This window comes from Cotesia glomerata, linkage group LG7 (assembly GCF_020080835.1).
Source record: "Cotesia glomerata isolate CgM1 linkage group LG7, MPM_Cglom_v2.3, whole genome shotgun sequence".
Lineage (NCBI taxonomy): Eukaryota > Metazoa > Arthropoda > Insecta > Hymenoptera > Braconidae > Cotesia > Cotesia glomerata.
Genome location: NC_058164.1, coordinates 25,193,059 through 25,216,189, shown reverse-complemented (window position 1 = coordinate 25,216,189; position 23,131 = coordinate 25,193,059). Strand labels below are relative to the sequence as shown.

Here is a 23,131-nt window from a genome sequence, read left to right as displayed (position 1 = left end):
CAAGAAACAAGGTCATTTCTTTATTTTAAATTATTTTTTTCAAAATTTTAGTCTGTATTTTTTTTCAAAAATTCTCAAAAAGTCCTAAAAAAAAAAAAAAAACACAATTTTAAAAATTCTGGAGCCTCTCCAAGCGGCCAACTATTGTTCGGCTGCCCACCACGACTCACAACAGCAAGCCCACATACAAATACAGTCTAAACATTCTCTAGAAAGAGTGAGCAGGGAAGCTGAGTAGAGCGTGAAGCGTAGACGCTATTACATACAACTCCGCTTATATTATTATATAGTAGAGTACCGCGGGCTGGGCGGCCCGATCTCTCTCTCCGAATAGCGGTAGGCACACGCTGCCGCGCCGCTACTCATCAAGACCTTCGGCATTTGGTCGCACGCCGTCCACCGCGACTGACCGTGCTCGGGATAAATAGATACAACTCGTGTTTTATTGACTCTAAAATCGAAACAAACGTCGCGGTGTAATTAAATCTGGTGCAATTATAATTAATTAGTGATTAATAAATTAAATAAAATTTATAATTAAGTGTCGGTATTTTTCTAGTGATTTTGTGAAGAAACAAAGTTGCATGAAAGTGCAATGGAGAGGAACAAAAAGAGTGCTTTGAGTTTAGAGTGATTTTTGGAGGGACCAAGAATTAGCAGCTACGGAACCTGGAGGGTTGGAGGGGCGCGTGAGGGCCGATGGGATGCATCTACCAGTGGACTCGGTTGGTTGCGGGGAGAATTACGATTCCGTCGGGTCCTCGCAGCAAGGAACGCACTCGCGGTACCCCGACGACGTTGACGGGAACCGCGCGACTGCCGTGGGCGCTCCTCTGGGCTCCGTCAACGGGAGCGGGGGCGAAATGAGCGAGGGAGCCGCCGTCGGGGAGCTCTGGTGGACCGAGAGGCTCGTCGGAGAGGCCCAGGCTGAACATCCTGGGGAGCTTGTCAGGACTGGTAATTTTTTGGATTTTTGGGGGAATTTTAAAATAGGGGTGGAAAATTTTTCAAGAAGTCGGCTTAGAATTTTCGGGACCTTTAAGATTTTTTAAAGGTGTGATAATTAAGCAGATATTTGGGGTCTAAAATTTGTGATCAAAATTTTGTTGTAACTAGAAATTTAAATAGCGCGCCTTAATTTTAACCAATAAGAAATCAGCGGCTGCCCAATTTCAAACAGTCTGACAATTTTAAGATATTTTTCTAATTTTTCTTATTAAAAAAAAATTTGCGCGCCTAATAGATAAAAAATTTGATTTCTGAATAGAAAATACTTGAAATTAAGGTCTAAAAGTTATTAAAAATGCAGCAGTACTAAAAAAAATCAGGTTTAAAATTTTGCAGTTACTGTGTTTTAAAATTGGGCAGCCGATCAGGTCCCATTTTTTTGCGAGCTTCGATTTTTTTGTAGGGATAATTTTTGATGATATATATGAATAGAAATTAAATTATAACTTAGATATTAATTAGTGAAAAAATTGAATTAAAGATTATTTGGTCCGGAATTTTATAAGCTGTTTATTTTGGTATCTTCAAATTTTTTAATAGCTATCATAGTTATCGAGATTTTTAAATTTTAAGATACATTGGATTGTCAGATTCATGAACAGGAAAAAAAATTAACTTCAATCTAGTAAATAATTTTGAAGAATTTCATCTTTTTGATTTGAGCAGAAAAATTCTTAGACTAAGAAATTTTTCGTCTTGATCCAAATAATGAAACTCTTCAATATTATTTTTTTGGTTCAAAAATTTTTCTCTTGATTAAAGTTAATTTTTTTTTCTGTGTGATAGTCAAAATTTGATCATGATTTTGTTTATATATATATATATATATATATATATATATATATATATATATATATATATATATATATGAATACAAAAAGTATCATATCTTGGAAACTAAGGGGTGAAAAGAAGTCAAAGAAAATTTTTTTTATTGAAAATTTTAAGGGCTACAAAATTGGTCTTTTATGATTTTTTGATATCTTTAACCATTTCGGAGATATTTACGTTATAAGATTCATAATGATCAAAATTTTGTTATAATGATTTTTGGTATATACGATTGCAAAAAGTATCGTATCTTGGAAACTATCAAGTGAAAAAAATTCAAAGAAAGTTTTTCTTCTTCAAAATTTTAAGAGCTACAAAATTGGTCTCATGATTTTTGCACGCCTCATAGCGCGAAGCGCATGCGGTTGTGCTTTATACTCGACTCGTCAAGATCAAGCAATTTTGTGATCTTTAAATGCCTCTATCACAACCATATTACACTTATTCAATAATATAAGTAGATGTACACCGAAAAACACTTAAATTAAACCATCTTTTACTTTCTAAAATCATTTTATGTTGCTATTTTGAAAAAAAAAAAAAACGTTTTGAAAAAAATTTTACGTGCACTGATAGAAGGATTTGTTTATAGTTAAAAATATTTGTTAATATTTAACAAATCATTTATTAGAGACCACTTTTTAGTCCTTAACAAATATTTCTTAGTATTTAAAAAGATTTATTAATATTTAATAAATGAATATCTGATTTATTAAATACAAACAAATCATTTTAAATACTAAGAAATATTTGTTTGATACTAAAAAATGGTCTCTAATAAATGATTTGTTAACTATTAACAAATATTTTTTTAATACAAATAAATCCTCCTATCAGTGTGGACGTCCGGATGTCACCCTATTTTGGATGTACCAACGATTACTCCCGAACAAATTGATATTTCAAGACCGGACTTTTTTTATTAGTTTAAGAATTCGATGAACTGGGTCCGTATTTCATATCAGTGGCCTAGCTTATGTATTTTTTTTTTAAATTGAATTTTTATTAAAATTCACGGATACAACCGTACAAAGCCAAACGAACTTTTCTTATTTGTCACGTGAAAACTTTGGCGCCACTTGATCAAGCTAGATTTTTTTAGACTGCGTGCGCATATGACAAGAAAAAAGGGCGCTGATATTTAAAAAAAAAAATAAAAAATACTCTGTAAGAAATTACTTAATTATAATTTTTTTTTTTTAATTAATTATACAATTAATTTTTTTCTTAAAAAATGATTGAGCGTTATGAGGCGTGCACTTTTGGACTTTCCAAACTTTTTAATATCTGCAACGGGTATGAAGATATTTGCGTTGTAAGATTCATATTGTTCAAAATTTTGTTATAATGATTTTTGGTGTGTATGAATGCAAAAAGTATAATATCTTGGAAACTAAGGGCTGAAAAGAGTTAAAAGAAGATTTTTTTAGCTCAAACTTTTGAGGGCTACAAAATTAGTTTTATGACTTTTTGATACCTGAGACGGATATGAAGATATTTGCGTTATAAAATTCACAATGTAGAAAATTTTAATATAACAATTTTTGGTATAGGGTAGAAGTACCAATTTTGGCCACTTGATATTTTAGTGAATTTGTGAAAAATTTAACTATTCAAGTAGAATTTTTATAGAATTTATAAATTAATACATTTATACGAATTGAATTCATTTTGGTGCTTATAGAAATATTTATACAATAATTTGAAAATAAAGTGACCAAAAAATGTACACTGGCCACAAACGGTACTTCTACTCCATATGAATAAAAATATAATAATAACTTGGAAATTAATTATTGAAAAAAATTGAATTTAAGCTTATTTGGCCCAAAATTTCATAAGCTACAAATTTGGTTTTTTTTAATATCTATTATAGTTATCGAGATATCCTATAATATAAAATTGATGATTGAACTGAAGTTAGTTTAGCATCGAAATTTTTAAAAATCTCGAAAGAACGGTTACTAATTTCTTATTGGTTAAGATTAAAGCGCGCGCAATTAGTATAAATATTAAGATACATTGAATTGTAAAATTTTTGATATTCAAAATTTTGTGTGTATATGAATACAAAAAGTATCATAATTCGGAGACTAATGATCATAATCAATTGAAATAGGGCTTATTTTTCTTTAAATTTAAAAAACTACAAATTATGTATCATAATTTTTTTATATTTGCAATAGATAAATAGATATTTGAATTATAAGATTCATAATGATCAAAATTCTGTCATAATGACTTTTGATATATATATGAATACAAAAAGTGTCATAACTTGGAAACTAATTGTCCAAAACAATCGAGCTAGGGCTCATTTTCTTTAAAATTTTAAGAGCTACAAAATCAATTTGAATGACATTTTCGATATTCTCAACCCTTTTAAAGATATTCGCCCTAAAACAATTTTGGAAACCCAAAATTACAAAATTAAGATAAAAGCTTAACAAAAAGGGCGAAAATTGTGTTTTAGGGTCGCCGTACTTCCTCTGCAGCCAATTGCCGACGCACTGGCGGTCGAACAAGACCCTTCCAGTGGCGTTCAAGGTCGTGGCCCTCGGGGACGTGGGTGACGGGACCCTGGTGACAGTAAGGGCTGGAAATGACGAAAATTGTTGTGCAGAATTGAGGAACTCGACGGCGTTGATGAAGAACCAGGTGGCGAAATTCAACGACCTGAGGTTCGTCGGACGGAGTGGCAGAGGTAAGCTCGAAGAATTTATTTTACCACCCCTCGCTCAATGACTGTCATTGTAATCAAAATGACAATCATTGATGATGTTCTCCTGCAAATTCGAATACAATATCGTCTATATCCTATTTCCCTGCTCGGAGGGCGGCAGAGGGGGGGGGGGAGGGTGAGGGTGGGAGAATGAGCTCCCGTCGCCCCCAGAGTCATTACTCGACGTCCGCTGCCGCGAGCACGCGAAACAACTGCCCGTTAATCAGAAATCATCGCAGAGTATGTATGTAGTACTACATGGGGTAGTACTAGATAGTTTATAGAGGATAGGGGCTGCGAGGCGGAGGGTTTCAAATCATTCTAGATGTGTGTTCCATATGAGATGTCCGATGGGCTGATGATGGTTCACCTCATGATTATACCCGTCATTTACAGAGAAATGTTCTAATTGCCGTTTTTGATGTCTGTTTTATTGGATTTTTTTTTTTTTTTTTTTTTTTAATTGAAAGCTTGAGATGATTTTTTAGGGAAGAAAAAAAAATTTGAATTCATCGGAAGTATTGGAAATTTATTAGATTTGAATTTTTTTATTAATTTGAATTATCATGAGTCGATTTTAAGGAAGAATTGTAAAATTAGAATTTTATTGGAAATTTTTGATAATTTTTTAGTAATGAAAAAAATTAAAATTAATTGGAAATTAATTAGATCTGGAATTTTTGTTAATTAGAATGATTTTAAGGTAAAATTAGAATTTTATTGGACATTTTTTGGATCTAAATTTTTAATAATTTTTAAATAAAGAAAAAAATTAAGATTCAATGGAAGTATTGGAAATTAATTAGATTTGAACTTTGTATTAATTAGAAATATCGTGGATTAATTTTAAGGAAAAATGATAAAATTACAATTTTATTAGAAATTTATTAGATACGAATTTTTGAGTGGAAAAAAAATTATAATTAATTAGAAGTATTGGAAATTAATTCGATCTTGAGTTTTTTAATAATTGAAATTTATTGGAAGTATTGGAAATTAATTAGATCTAGACTGTCTAATGATTTTTCATTATTAAAAATTTGATGAATTATCAAGCGAAAATGCTTACACAATAATTGATTAGAATTATTAGAAATTCATTAGATCTAAATTTTTTAATAATTAGAAATCATTAGAAGTATTTAAAATTCATTAGATCTAGATTTTTTAATATTAAGAATTTTTATCGATAATGATAATGAAAATAATGATGATGAAAAGAATAATTTTGATGAAAAATTAGAATTAATTGGAACTATTAGAAATTAATTAGATCTCGATTTTTTAAATAATTAAAAATTATATAAATTGTAATGGATTTTAAATTATAAAATTAAAATTCATTGGAAACATTAGAAATTAATTAGATTTAGACTATCTAATGATTTTAATAATTCGAAATTTTTTCAAAAATTATTAAGCAAAAATGGTAATATAAAAATTAATTAGAATTATTAAAAATTCATTAGATCTAAATTTTTTTAATAATTAAAATTTTTATCGATAATTTTTGATAATAAATTAGAATTAATTGAAATTATTAGAAATTAATTAAATCTAGACTATCTAATGATTTTAATAATTAAAAATCTTATCAAAAAGTATTAAGCAAAAATGTTAATATAAAAATTAATTAGAATTATTAATTAGATTGAAACTATCTAATAATTTTAATAATGAGAAATTTTATTAAAAATTACTAAGCAAAAATGTTAATATAAAAATTAATTAGAATTATTAAAAATTCATTAGATCTAAATTTTTAATAGAATCAAAATTTCTTTTATCACACGTCAAAATTAATCAGCTCTAATTAATACCCTGCAATAAAACTCACCGAAAGCCAATTATCGAAAAAAAAAACCGTAACTACAATTAGATAATTAGATTCCCCAGACCATAATTAGATTTTTAAACTGATCGGTAGGATAATTAGAAAATCGGATAATTTTGTAAATAAAATTCAAATGACAATCAAAAAGAGATAAATTTATTATAGAATAGACAAACTAATCGAACGAAATCAAACTAAAGCGATTTAGCATGGACATATATATATATATATATATATATATATATATATATATATATATATATATATATATATATATATATATATGGAGGCTCGGAAAATTCGCCCGCAAGTTACCTTTAGTCTCCATTATTCCTGATAGCTAGTGGCCCTGGCATATATAAATATATGAGTATAAGCGTATAAGCGTCCAGTTATACAAATTGTTTGTATTTGTAGATTGTTCCGGATGATGCAGGACCAATCAAATTAATAAACTGTCGAAACAGACACCGCGACCGGTATAACGCGTATATACAATATACAATATATGTATTATATAAACACTAGCGGTCATATTACGTCGTTTTCCCTCTGGCAATTTGGGCAATCGTCAAAATTGAGGATTACAGATTGACAAATGAAAGAGACAAGATTCGTGGATTGTCGAGTAACAATAATAATACCAATAGGATAAAACAAAGTATGAAAAATCTATATCAATTTATATAATCCAGATGGAGTTGAAATTTCAATAAAAATGAAAAAAAAAATTTTTTATATGGCATTATATGGCAAATGATCAAATGAAGCCATATATTGACAGATCAGACCATATCATGCCATAGAGATTCATAAAATTCTCTGATATTGCCATATTGGCCATATATATACTTATTGAGCCATATATGAACATATCAAGCCATATAAGATCATATATGAAAATATCAGAACATATATTAGATCTATAATGGGTTTAAAAAGTTATATAAAGTCATATATGGCTTAAAATACTTATATCTGATTTTATATGGCCATATATGAGCTTATTAAGCGATATATGATCATATCAGACCATATAAGATCATATGTGAATATCTATGACCATATATTAGACCTAAAATGTATTTAGAAAGTTATATAAAGTCAGAAATGTCTATATATGGCTTGAAATATTCATATCTGAATTTATATGGCCATATATGGACTTATCAAACCATATATAAACATATTAGGCCATATAAGGTCATATGTAAACATCTATGGCCATATAAGGTCATATATTAGACCTAAAAATAGGTTAAAAAAGTCACATAGTCTTATAAGGCTTGAAATAGTCATATCTGATTTTATATGGCTATATATGAGCTTAATAAGCCATATATGATCATATCAGGCCATACAATGTCATATATGTTCATATATGGCCATATTTTAGACCTATAATTTATTAGTCTATATCTGACCATAAATTGATATATGATTCCTAAAATTGACTTATCAAGTCACATATGGACCTATAGAGTCATATAAAGGCATTAATTTTTATATATATAACATTATATGATCATATCTGGGTCGATATGGCCATATAAAATCATATATATGGGCATATTAGGCTCTAAATGGCTTTATTAAGTCATATATAGTTTATATATGAACAAATCAAGCCATATATATGGTCATATATGGTCACATCTGATCTTTCATGATCACATAAAGTCACATATAAATATTTATAAGCCAAAAATCTCTATTTATGATTTAATATGATCAACTATCATATAAGGTCACATAAAAAATTTTTATATAGACATTTTAAGTGAGATATGATCTTATAAATTTATCTGATCATATATCTGGTCATATATGGTATTTTATGATCACATGAAGTCATATATAAATATTTAGAAACCATAAATTAATATTTCTGGCCTATTTTAGTCAAATATCATATAGGGTCACATAAAAAATTTTTATGTGGACATTTTAAGTCAGATATGATCTTATAAATTTATCTGATCATATATCTGGTCTTTTATGATCACATAAAGTCATATATAAATATTTAAAATCCATAATTGAATATTTATGGCCTAATTTTGTCGACTATCATATAGGGTCACATAAAAAATTTTTATGTGGACATTTTAAGTCAGATATGATCTTATAAATTTATCTGATCATATATCTGGTCATATATGACCATACAAAATTTTTTTTTTTTTCGAAATGAAATAAATTTGCGTAGTAATAGCGTCAATAGATATCGGTCTTTGGTAGGTAAATGACGGTACGTAAAAGATAGATGACCCGAATCAGAGAAGAGTTTACGCTCGTTCTGGACGCATCGGATCCATAACGCATCGTTACATTCGCAGGGACACAATATTTTGCGATGCGTGTGTACAACGTTTCCCTTTTCACATTTCGGTGGACAGTACATATGTAGATGCGGATATTTATATGTATGGGGTGTAGGTTACGCTTTACCCTTCACGCGCTGTCCTTCAACGGTGATCCATCTCTATCAATCGGCGATCGTGTAAGAGAGGAGCCGAGTTCAAGCTTGATAGTTTGGATGGCCTGATAAATAACTGTCGCTCTGCTCGTCGACATACCACTGACGGTTGTCCGCTGCATCATCTACCCGAGGGCATTTTCATGCCGATTCGGGATTTTTGTTTTTTGAAAAGGGAATTTGTTTCGGTTAGCTTGGGGATGCTACTAAAGGATTAGTTTTAGAGTAAGTCGGTTGGAAATTTCCTCGGCTACAAATTTTGGCTCTGATATTTTTCATAACTTTGAATTTTTTGAGATATTTTAAATTTCAAAATTTTTTGTCAAAAATTTTGATCATTATTGGTCTTTAAACATTTGTAACTTCCAATCAAATTATTTAAAAATTACCGGACCAACTTTGGTCACTTTTATGTGAACTATGAATAAATAAAATTTTGCTTTATTGAATAATGACTTTTGTTAAATTGCACTGTACTTTCTTAAATATTGAAATTTTTAAAGGTATAAGCTCATCCCGATGTTACACTTACCAAGAGCTTTCATTTGAGTACCCACATGCATTTTCATATATTTTTCATATATACATATATATAATATATATAAATATATCAAAAATTGATGTGGGTACTCAAATGAAAGGCCTTGATGAGTGTAACATCAGGATGAGCTTATATCTTTAAAAATGTCAATAATTCACAAAATATAAGGTTATTTCTTAATTATTGATATTTTTAAAGATCTAAGCTCATCCTAATGTTACACTGATCAAGAGCTTTCATTCGAGTACCCACATGCATATTTGATATATTTTTCATATATACATATATATAATATATATGAATATATAAAAAATTGATGTGGGTACTCAAATGAAAAGTCTTGGTGAGTGTAATATCAGGATGAGCTTATATCTTCAAAAATGTCAATAGTTCACCAGATACAAGGTCATTTCTTAATTATGTATCTTATATATTGTTAAATTGCACTGTCCTTTCTTAAATATTGACATTTTTAAAGATATAAGCTCATCCCGATGTTACAATCATCAAAAGCTTTCATTTGAGTACCCACATGCATATTTATTATATTTTTCATATATACATATATATAAATATATAAAATATATGAAAAATTGATGTGGGTACTTAAATCAAAGGTCTTGATGAGTGTAACATCAGGATGAGCTTATATCTTTAAAAACGTCAATAATTCACAAAATATAAGGTTATTTCTTAATTATTGATATTTTTAAAGATCTAAGCTCATCCTGATGTTACACTCATCAAGAGCTTTCATTCGAGTACCCACATGCATTTTCATATATTTGTCATATATACATATATATAATACAATTTCAAAGATATAAGCTCATTCCGATGTTATACTCATCAAGAGCTTTCATTCGAGTACCCACATGCGTATTTGATATATTTTTCATATATACATATATATAATATATATAAATATATAAAAAATTGATGTGGGTACTCAAATGAAAGGTCTTGGTAAGTGTAATATCAGGATGAGCTTATATCTTCAAAAATGTCAACAGTCCACCAGATACAAGGTCATTTCTTAATTATGTATCTTATATATTGTTAAATTGCACTGTACTTTCTTAAATATTGACATTTTTAAAGATATAAGCTCATCCCGATGTTACAATCATCAAAAGCTTTCATTTGAGTACCCACATGCATATTTATTATATTTTTCATATATACATATATATAAATATATAAAATATATGAAAAATTGATGTGGGTACTTAAATCAAAGGTCTTGATGAGTGTAACATCAGGATGAGCTTATATCTTTAAAAACGTCAATAATTCACAAAATATAAGGTTATTTCTTAATTATTGATATTTTTAAAGATCTAAGCTCATCCTGATGTTACACTCATCAAGAGCTTTCATTCGAGTACCCACATGCATTTTCATATATTTGTCATATATACATATATATAATACAATTTCAAAGATATAAGCTCATTCCGATGTTATACTCATCAAAAGCTATCGTTAGAGTACCCACAAGCGTATTTGATATATTTTTCATATATACATATATATAATATATATAAATATATAAAAAATTGATGTGGGTACTCAAATGAAAGGTCTTGGTAAGTGTAATATCAGGATGAGCTTATATCTTCAAAAATGTCAACAGTCCACCAGATACAAGGTCATTTCTTAATTATGTATCTTATATATTGTTAAATTGCACTGTACTTTCTTAAATATTGACATTTTTAAAGATATAAGCTCATCCCGATGTTACACTCATCAAAAGCTTTCATTTGAGTACCCACATGCATATTTATTATATTTTTCATATATACATATATATAAATATATAAAATATATGAAAAATCGATGTGGGTACTCAAATGAAAGGCCTTGATGAGTGTAACATCAGGATGAGCTTATATCTTCAAAAATGTCAATATTTTACAAGATACAAGGTCATTTCTCAATTATGTATCTAGAGATAGAGATTTTTTTTCAAAAATTTTTTTCACTTCCCAAACACTGACCCATCAATCATCAATCATCTTTGGGTAATAGATTATTTGTTGACAGAATATTGTGGAAATTACCAATGCTAGTAATTATTTGACAATTGTATAGACATCCTGGCTGGCAAGTGGCCTGGGTAGATTTTCAGACTCAATGTGTTTAGTGTGGGTTGTTTGGAATCATCCCTCATCGCAGGGCATGGAACATCATGTGAGCTAGTATAGTATAGTATAGTATTAGCGAATGCTTTCGAGTGGTTTAGGTATATGGGATAGGATCTATAGGTCCGCAAACTCGAATAGAAGAGAGATAGAGAGAAGAGAAGCGTGGAGGCGTTGATGTAGATGTTGACGGTTGGCCATCTCGATGACACAGATCGTGAGATAATGGTGTAGACACACGGACTCGTATGAGTGTGAGTGGTCGGATAGTGGACACTGAACAGTACCTGGAACGAGTCGCGAGCCTGGCTTGGTTCCCTGTCTCCCTGTCTCTGCAGATGACCGTTCCCATCATCGAGTATTAACCGCAGCTCCCGGGAACGGGGAGTCGGATGCCCAGGCATTATTAGCCCCAGATGCGATGGACCCCAACAACTAGATCTCTGTCTCGCTCCCTCACAGGGAGCTACTCTCTCTTGTTTCGTCCTTTTGTCTTTCAATTGGTTAATTGATTTTCCTGATTTTTTCTTAATGGGACTATTTTATTCATTCGCTCAACCTTTTTTCAATATTGATATTGAATGTAAGATGGACGGTGTGGCTTAATGTATATAGAATAAGCGAAAGGAAATTTAGTATAGACCGGATAGCTCAAATGGTAGAGTAGCCGACATGTCTTCGGAAGGTTCTGGGTTCGAATCCCAGTCCGAGCTATCTAATAATTTTTTCTCGCATATTCTATAAACTCACATTAAGATGATCCTCTCCACATTCCTTTCTCAATCCTTTCCTACCAATATCCTGTTACGTGAATGTGGAACGCTTCACGTAATAATTACCGTAACTCCTATTCTTTCCCGCTTCACAGCATTATTTATATTTGTAATTGTAATTGTAACGTTATCTTATTATAGTCATGTCAGTAGTTATTGACAAGTGTTTTAATATGATACGATAGATCTCAAATGCAAAACTTAATTTAAATATTGCCGGGAAAAAAAAAAAAAAAAAAAAATTGCAGATAAAGTAGTAAATATCGTCCACAGATTCGGTAGAATCTGGCGCCAAGTTCCGTTCAAATCTGCTGTAAACGGAGCGCCAGACTACCGACTGTGTTTACTGTAAGCAGAAGGGTATTTTGAGGTTGCAAAATTTTATTTAATTCTACGGTACTTTTTTTTCCTAAATTATATATTATAACAGTAATTCATACTTTATTTGACTGTTATTAATTAATTATATTCACTTATAACAATTAATCTACTTGAAATTATTAAATTTAATCAGCACAAACTATAGCAACGCAAAAATTTCGATCCTGACTTTTTTTTCGATGGGCCAAGTGATCTGCCACAGACTAAATAATTCGAGAATGCATAGTAATCCTTCATTAGATGGGAAACTACAGTTAAAAATAGATATTTCACAGCTTGCATCTACACCCGCCAGGGTGCGCTGGAATTATTTTTACATAAACTGTAGTTTCAAGGGGATAGTTTGCTATAAAAAATGCAACCAACGCGAGATTTAATTAAGTTGGTACCAATTGTAAATTTTTATTATAATTACAAAAAATACTAAAATCCGAACAAAAACAGTTTCACTGTAAAAAAATCGCGCCAAATCCACGTTCATAAAACTATTAAGAAAAAAAAATTTGTTTTTTTCTTTACAAAAATATATAAAATAAAAAAATTAAAAAATCCAAGTAACCGATATGATTGTTTATGATTTTCGGAAATTAAAAAAAATTTTGTTACAAATTTAAAAATTAAAAAAAAAGTTTGGAACGTATTTAGTGTGCGCGGTTGCAAAATTTAAAAAAATTGAAATACACAATGACGCACACCAAGTACGTTCCAAAATTTTTTTCTTAATTTTTAAATTTATAACAAAATTTTTTTTAATTTCCGAAAATCATAAACAATCATATCGGTTACTTGGATTTTTTAATTTTTTTATTTTATATATTTTTGTAAAGAAAAAAACAAATTTTTTTTTCTTAATAGTCTTATGAACGTGGACTTGGCGCGATTTTTTTACAGTGAAACTGTTTTTGTTCGGATTTTAGTATTTTTTGTAATTATAATAAAAATTTACAATTGGTACCAACTTAATTAAATCTCGCGTTGGTTGCATTTTTCATAGCAAACTATCCCCTTGAAACTACAGTTTATGTAAAAATAATTCCAGCGCACCCTAGCGGGCGTAGATGCAAGCTGTGAAATATCTCTTTTTAACTGTAGTTTCCCATCTAATGAAGGATTACTATGCATTCTCGAATTATTTAGTCTGTGGCAGATCACTTTGCCCATCGAAAAAATAGTCAGGATCGAAATTTTTGCGTTGCTATAGTTTGTGCTGATTAAATTTAATAATTTCAAGTAGATTAATTGTTATAATTGAATATAATTAATTAATATCAGTAAAATAAAGCATGAATTACTGTTATAATATAAAATTTAGGAACAAGAAGGACCGTAGAATTAAATAAAATTTTGCAACCTCAAAATACCGTTCTGCTTACAGTAAACACAGTCGGTAGTCTGGCGCTCCGTTTACAGCAGATTTGAACGGAACTTGGCGCCAGATTCTACCGAATCTGTGGATTATTATAATTGAATATAATTAATTAATATCAGTAAAATAAAGCAAGAATTACTGTTATAATATACAATTTAGGAAAAAAAAGTACCGTAGAATTAAATAAAATTTTGCAACCTCAAAATACCGTTCTGCTTACAGTAAACACAGTCGGTAGTCTACACGGAAAAAAATTTCTGGGAAAATTTACTATACAACTATTGTAAAGCTGGACCATACTTTTATTACTATTAATTTTCAAATATTTTAGAAGAAAATTTACTATTTATTCATGAAATTTTACAATTTACGATTAGAAAAAATACGATATTACTATTGTAAAAAGTAAGAATTATAATTTCCAGTGCCGCCTCTGTATCTTTCCAATGGAACTATAACAAATTTTACAATAGTTGAATTGGAATGTTTCTCAATTAGTGTGAGCGATCGCCGTGCACTGCGCTAGACTCCGAGTTTATGTAAATGTTAAAGGGCATTTGTACTAGTTTACCTCGGATAGCGTAGAGGGAGAGTCTCTGGCTGCCAACAAAGAGTTCTGGGTTCGAATCCCGGATAGGACGGAAATTTCAATTTCTTTTTTCAGTTACTGTATGGGTAACAATTAGTCCAACCTCCTATCTCTTTCCCTCCCTAAAATTTCTTTTAAAAAAACCGACCGTCAATTTTTACAATAGTTGAATTGTAAAGTTTACAAACACATATTGTATAATTTGCTCTATATTATTCGACTTTTAAGATTCTTGCTAGCCTTGTTTGTTGGATAAAATTTACAATAGTAGATCGTAAAAATTACTAAATGAGAAGTATAGTCCACCGTTACTATTTAATTTAATAAAAATTACGATAGTGAAATAGTAAAAATTCCTTCAATTTTCTTTCCGTGTAGCGCTCCGTTTACAACGGATTTGAACAGAACTTGGCGCCAGATTCTACCGAATCTGTGGATAATTTGATCAGAAGTTATGAAAGTTTGATAAAAACATTATCATTATTAACGAAATCTTTTGAGAAAATTTTGAACATTAGGAATTATAAAATTAAAATATCTTCTTAAGTATTGAAGATAGCGAAAAATTTTAAAAATACCAAATTAAGTGCAATTTTGCGTCATTATTGCGTTAAAAATCAGTTAAATATTTAACACTAAATTTTTTGACGCAATGACGCAAAATTTTTCTTATTTTCTTAATAATATAGATTTGCATTTATAATTTCTAAATAAAAAAAATTTTTTTTTTTCTTCAAATTTTCTCAATAAAAATTTCTAAAAAAATTGCTTTCTATATTTTTCTTCTTAAAAATAAAATACTATAACCCTTAAAATTGTATTTAATATGTAAAATTATTAAAATATCTAAAAATATCAACAATTAACAAGATTAACAATCCTTTAAATAATGACCTATAAAAAATAAAAGATTTATTTTACATCTAAAAAAAAATTCTCTTCACTGAAGAAAACTCTCTCACAACCTTTTAAACTTTCCCCAGTAGAATTCCATCTCGAAATCAGCATAAACATAAACAAACGGTTGTTCTTAGCAAGTTAACAATAAAAAAGTAAATGTTGGAAAGAATTAAAGTGTCGCCAGTTGTTTTTTGAGCGTCTAAGTTGGCTCACCGCAAGAGAGGTAATTGCTTGGTTTAATGGGTCATCAATCATAAAGAGGTTTTACGGCCAGAATTTGTTCTCTTACATTGTTTCTTCCATTCTAAAATTTATATTATATATTTCGAGGCAATATTTTTTATTTTATCTATTCACGTCTGATTGAAATATGCAGTAGTCGCTATAAATTTCTATATATTAACAGCCGGCTAAAAAATAAATCTAAAAGGCGTAAAAACAATTTAATGGCACGTGATGGATAAGAATAAAAAAAGATTTAAGGTGTCGTATTCCCTGAAGAGTACAACAAAGATCCTAAAGGAGTTGGAGATCCTTTGGTGGCATAATATTATATATCACTCGGTATTACTATACTATGGCTGGCTTTAACGTCAGTTAAACCCGTTCCAGCTTCGGTATATTAATTCCCTGTCTATAAATGTCCGTCGGAGATTGACTACCTCTTAAATTAAATACTCGGGATTTTATTTGGCCCGCTAACTCTTCTTCATCCCACTCATTATCCAGGTAATATAATTAAATAATAAGTGGGTGTTTAATTGCCAGAATATTGAAATATGACAAGATATTATAAGTTTGGTTCTATTCAGAAAAGGACATAATATAACAGCCAAGCGAACTAAACGTCAACGATTTATAATTGTCTCGGCAAATCTACCCCGCTGTGTGTCAACATGATATGCATTGAGACACCCGCGCCCTCCTAGAGCGTCACTGTACCTGCAACTGACTACAACCGTCATTTTCCACTCGCGGATGATATTTTGATGCTGGTCACAGGATAGTCATGACCATGACTTTTTAAGGGTATTTGCAAAATTAAACTGTCAATTATTGGGCTTCAATATTATTTTTTTTCTCAAATATTTTTGATATATAATCAAAATTAATTTAATAGTTCATCAAAAGAAGAATTGAGGTCTTTAAATAACTCAAAAAATTTTTTTTTATTTTGTTACTTAGTTCCTGAAAATTAACTATCCTCTAGGGAGAAAATTTTGCCACCATGCGCCACCTGTTGGAAATTTTTGAAACTAAAATTTATTAAAAATCTATATTTGGGCATATTAGGTCTGACAGGGACATATAGTGTTATATATGGACGTATTAAGCTGTTTTATTCTTACGATGTCCAAAAATTAATAGAAAAAATTTTATCAAACTGGGAATTAAAGTGAAAAAAATTTTTTTTTTAATTTTTATGCAATTATTTTTAATATATAATAAAAATTCATTTAATAGTTCGTTAAAAAAATAATTAAGCTCTTTAAATGACTCAAAAAAAATTTTTTTATTTTATTACTTAATTCTTGAAAGTTAAATCTCTTCTAGGGAGAAAATTTAGATACTATGCGCCACCTGTTGGAAATTTACAAAACTAAAATTTATTAAAAATCTATATTTGGGTATATTGGATCTCTCAGAGGCATATACTGTCATATATGAATATATTAAGCCATATTAAATCAGATATGGCTCAATATGGCCATATATGGCCAATTTTTACATCAAATCACAAAAAAGATCAGATTAAAAACAATTTATGAGTATTTTGGACCATAGTAGATCAGATATGATCATATACAGTCATATAAGACCTAATATTGGCACATTAAGCCATGTCAAGCTAGATATGGCCATATTTATAATTTTACATGGCCATATTAGACTTGATATGATCATATAAAATTATATCATAGAATAATATGATATATATGATTTAATATAGCCATATATGGCTTTATATGACCAATTCTTTTATATTGGGATTGATATAGGCAGATAATTTTTTTATGAGCATATTAATAAGAAATAATATGCCATATAATTATTTATAATAATTATTTTTTATTTAATATCAAAAACTACAATAAAATAAAATTTTTTTAAACTACTAAAAAATTAACCGGCTTTTTAGTAAAAATTTCTCCAAGTGTTGGAATTATCCACCTTCCTTTGAGGCGGCGCTGCAATCGCTCTCAGACTTACGGGTATAAAAAATTACACATTTTGGTGATCAGTTGTTGCGAAATTACAGTTTATTCTTACAACACTTTTATACAATTCTCATTATAATTTAATTTTATCCAATTAGTTAAATATAATTTGTAAAAATGTACTTTAATGACATTCGGAATTTTTTTTTTACTATTAGCTATTATTGTATATATATTTTCAAGTGAAATAACCGAAAAAAATAAATTAAATCAAACAAACTTAATTAAACATTCAATCTTATTAAAATCTATCACGGAAAAAAGTAAACTGTAATATTTACTCGGATTCCGGTTAATTTTCATAGTTTCAAACAGTAAAGCGGACATCGGGGTGGCAAAAATATAAATATTACAGAACTTAATGTGGAAAGTATAAAAGCCACAATTTATAATTTAATATCCAAAATAAGTGATTAGTAGCTGTCACTATAGTAAATAACGACGCTTTCATCTTAAAAAATTACAGTTTTAAACAGTAAAAATTGCCATTTAAATATATAGTTCACATTCCCGTGTAAAAAAAAATTGTCCCAAAAATGTTCCAAGCTTGGGACATCCAAACGTGACACAATTTGGGACATTTTTGGGACAATTTTGGGACATCTTAGAAATAAACAGAAATTTTAAAATAGTGCATTTAAGTGATTTTTCGTCAATTTTACGTATTTTTTTAAAGATTTTCAGAGAACGTCGTCAATTTTATGACAATTTTACTACAATTTTAAACGTTTATTAAATGATTTAAGAAAAAATAATTTATTTTTGCACAGCTGTAAATTTGTCTAGAAATTGATGGATAAAACATTTATTGACCATTTTTGGGACAATTTAAGGACAATTTTGGGACATTTTTAGGACATTTTCGGAACATTATTTGGACATTTCAAAAATATTTTTAGAACTTTTTTTAAATATTTTTAAGACAATTTAGAACGTTTTTCAAATGATTTGAAGAAAGATAATTTATTATTGCACGATTATAGATTTATCGTAAGATTAATGGATGAAAATTTTTAGGACAATTTTGAGACAATTTTAGAACATTTTTAGGACATTTATGGGACAATTTTAGGACATTTTCGGAACATTTTTTGGACATTTTCAAAACATTTTTTGGACGTTTTTTAATATTTTTAGGACAATTTTGAACGTTTTTCAAATAATTTTAAGAAAGACAATTGTTTTTTGCACGGTTGCAGATACATCATAAAATTAATGAATGAAAAATTTTAGGACAATTCAGGGACAATTTTTTTTTACACGGGTTATGAGGAGAAGGGGAACTCAGATGAAAGAGAAGGGGGTCTCACTCTGGGAGAATTTAACATTTGAAACAGTAAAAATTATACTTTTAAAATATACATTTTACCAGTCCAAGCAAGTCAATAAATACAGTTTGATTTTTAGCGTTGCGTTTAAAATGTACCATTTTACTTTGTAAATATTGACGTTGCTTGTATTAGAAATTTACTAACTTCATTTTATACTTTTTACATCATAACATCATTTTTTAGGTACGAAATGATAAATGTCAAAGTCTGAATTGTTAATTATTATACTTAAACATTTTAGACATTTACATAGCGAATATTTCTGTTTGAAATAGTATTTTCTTCCATGTAAAGAGTAAATTGTAACGTTTAAATGGTAAATATTATAAAGTGAATAGTAAAATCACGATTTTACTGTTTGAAATGGTAATTTTTAGCAGTTGATCATTACTTATGATAAATCGACTGTTATTTATTACAGTTTACTTTTTTCCGTGTATTATTCTATATATATTTTAAAGTGAAATAACCGAAAAAAATAAATTAAATCAAACAAAATTAATTAAACATTCAATCTTATTAAAATCTAGTTTTTCAATAATATAAAAATAATTGTATTTTCCAGGGAAAAGCTTCAGCATCACAATAACAGTATCTACAACACCTCCCCAGGTGGCAACTTACACCCGGGCGATAAAGGTGACCGTCGACGGCCCCCGGGAGCCTCGCTCAAAGACCCGTAAGTGCATCAAAATGATCCTTAATTTAATAATTAGTCATTATTATACATATATATATATATATATATTAAGCCCTTAAAAATGAAAAAACCGATACCGGAAGATTGTAAATCATCGCGGGATATATAGAGCTTGGAAAGCCCGTTGAAAACTGACGATAATTCAGGCAAAGTCATTGGTGCGGTAATGGGGAAGTCATTATCGAGCAGATGGCGCCCGATGATGCACTGGATGATCGCGTGAATTCCGTGCATGTGCAGGAGGATATTTTAGTCCGCTGTTTTATACATACATGTATATACCCTCTCTTCTCTCCTCTGCTCTGCCTTTATGCACGCACAAAATTAGTGTCCCAGTATTACCGATACATAGTAAAGACCATTTACGCTATTTCAATGCACTAGCTCTTTTGTGTCTAACCCGCGGCGAGCCCCAAATTCCAAGTGCTTTCGATCATCTCATTTCCTATATTTTATGCTTACATTTACGCTACTGGCATTAGAAATCGCCTTGTTCAACTTTCTATTATCATCATCACCATCATCATCATCATTATCATTATTATTATTCTAATTAACTATTTCATTCATAAATATATTACTTCAAAATCATAAAATCGAATTCACAATAATTTTCTTCAATTTTTGAAGAAAAAATTTTTTTTCAAAACCGTATATGATCATATATAATTTTTTATAAGTCATCATATGGCACAATACATAAATCCATTCCATTATGCCATATTGCATGGTATTATAAGTGCCATATTATATGGTATCGCGTATAACACATTATATGGCATAATATATGGAGATATATGGAATATAATATGGCATTTATACAGATGGCAAATTATATGGCAATATATGATGTAATGTATGGCAAATATATACCAATATGTGATGTAATATAAAGAAAATTATAAGGCAGTATATGGTGTAATATATGGCAAAATATATAACAATATGTGATTTAATATATGGCAAAATAAATGGCAATATATTGTGTAATATATGGAAAATTATATGGCAATATGGGATGCAATATATAGTATATTATGTGGCATATTATATAGCAATATGTGATGCCATATATGGCAAGATGTGATGCCATATATGGCAATATGTGATGCCATATATGGCATTTTATATTATACCTCATTAATATGCTCATAAAAAAATTATCCGCCCATATCAAGGCCTTTATATAAAAAAATTAGTCATATAAAGCCATATATGGCCATATTAAGTCATATATACCCCAATATTTTATGATATAATTTTATATGATCATATCGAGTTTAATATGACCATATCAAATTTTTAATATAGCCATATCTAACTTATGGCTTGATTTGATTATATTTAGGTCTTATATAACTTTATATGATTATATCTGACCTAATATGACCCAACATATCCATAAATAATTTTCAAATCTGATCTGATGTGGTTTAATATTATAATTGGCCATATAAAGCTGCACGGAAGAAAGTTAACCGCAATAAATAACAGTCGATTTATAATAAGTAATGATCAATTGCTAAAAATTACCATTTCAAACAGTGAAATCGTGATTTTACTATTCACTTTATAATATTTACCATTTAAACGTTACAATTTACTCTTTACAAGGAAAAAAATACTATTTCAAACAGTAATATTCGCTATTTAAATGTCTATAATGTTTAAGTATAATAATTAACAATTCAGACTTTGATATTTATCATTTCATATCTAAAAATGATCTTATGATATGTAAAAAGTATAGAATAAAGTTAGTAAATTTCTAATAAAATCATCGTCAATATTTACAAAGTAAAATGGTAAATTTTAAACGCAACGCTAAAAATCAAATTGTAATTATTGACTTGCTTGGACTGGTAAAATGTATATTTTAAAAGTATAATTTTTACTGTTTGAAATGTTAAATTCTCCCAGAGTGATACCCCCTTCTCTTTAATCTGAGTTCCCCTTTTCCTCATAATATCGACTATATATTGAAATGGCAATTTTTACTGTTTGAAACTGTAATTTTTTAAGATGAAAGAGTCGTTATTTACTATAGTGACAGCTACTAATTACTTATTTTGGATATTAAATTATAAATTGTGGCTTTTATACTTTCTATATTAAGTTCTGTAATATTTATATGTTTGCCACACCCGATGTCCGCTTTACTGTTTGAAACTATAAAAATTAACCGGAATCCGAGTGAATATTACAGTTTACTTTTTTCCGTGTACATGGAAAAAAGTAAACTGTAAATAATACCAGTCGATTTATAATAAGTAATGATCAACTGCTAAAAATTACCATTTCAAACAGTAAAATCGTGATTTTACTATTCACTTTATAATATTTACCATTTAAACGTTACAATTTACTCTTTACAAGGAAAAAAATACTATTTCAAACAGTAATATTCGCTATTTAAATGTCTAAAATGTTAAAGTATAATAATTAAGAATTCAGACTTTGATATTTATCATTTGGTACCTAAAAAATGATCTTATGATATGTAAAAAGTATAAAATAAAGTTAGTAAATTTCTAATACAAGCAACGTCAATATTTACAAAGTAAAATGGTAAATTTTAAACGCAACGGTAAAAATCAAATTGTAATTATTGACTTGCTTGGACTGGTAAAATGTATATTTTAAAAGTATAATTTTTACTGTTTGAAATCTTAAATTCTCCCAGAGTGAGACCTCCTTCTCTTTCATCTGAGTTCCCCTTCTCCTTATAATGTGATCTATATATTTAAATGGCAATTTTTACTGTTTAAAACTGTAATTTTTTAAGATGAGTCGTTATTTACTATAGTGACAGCTACTAATCACTTATTTTGGATATTAAATTATAAATTGTGGCTTTTATACTTTCTACATTAAGTTCTGTAATATTCATATTTTTGCCACTCCGATGTCCGCTTTACTGTTTGAAACTATAAAAATTAACCGGAATCCGAGTAAATATTACAGTTTACTTTTTTCCGTGCGTATATGGACATATTAAGTCACATATACTCTAATATTTTATGATATGATTTTTTATGATCATATCTGACCTATTATGATCCAACATACCCATAAATAATTTTTAATCTGATCTAATGGGGTTTGATATAAATATTTGCCATATTTGATATAATAATGAAAGTAATTAAATAATAAAATTTGATAAAATAATTTCCTAAAGAAAATTTTCAAAACTTAAATTTAAAAATCAAACTTCTCCTTTAAAAAAGTAAAAAAGTACAACCCACTATTTAAAAATGTATACTTTAGGATTTTTTATATAAATTAAGCACAATTAGTCGCTTAG

At 28.9% G+C, this 23,131-nt stretch overlaps 1 protein-coding gene across 2 annotated transcripts in view; it reads left to right on the top strand.

The window, feature by feature from the left end:
* Positions 1 to 355: 355 nt before the first annotated feature.
* Positions 356 to 23,131, top strand: part of LOC123269597 (protein lozenge) — a 115,472-nt gene continuing 92,696 nt past the window's right edge. Inside the window, exons 1-3 of one of the 2 annotated variants that reach the window (XM_044735432.1) lie at positions 356 to 957; positions 4,313 to 4,543; positions 19,690 to 19,803. In XM_044735432.1, the coding sequence (XP_044591367.1) occupies positions 705 to 957; positions 4,313 to 4,543; positions 19,690 to 19,803 (598 nt within the window). In that variant the 5' untranslated portion in view covers positions 356 to 704. The remainder of the gene's footprint in view (positions 958 to 4,312; positions 4,544 to 19,689; positions 19,804 to 23,131) is intronic. The other variant, XM_044735431.1, reaches the window with a different exon arrangement.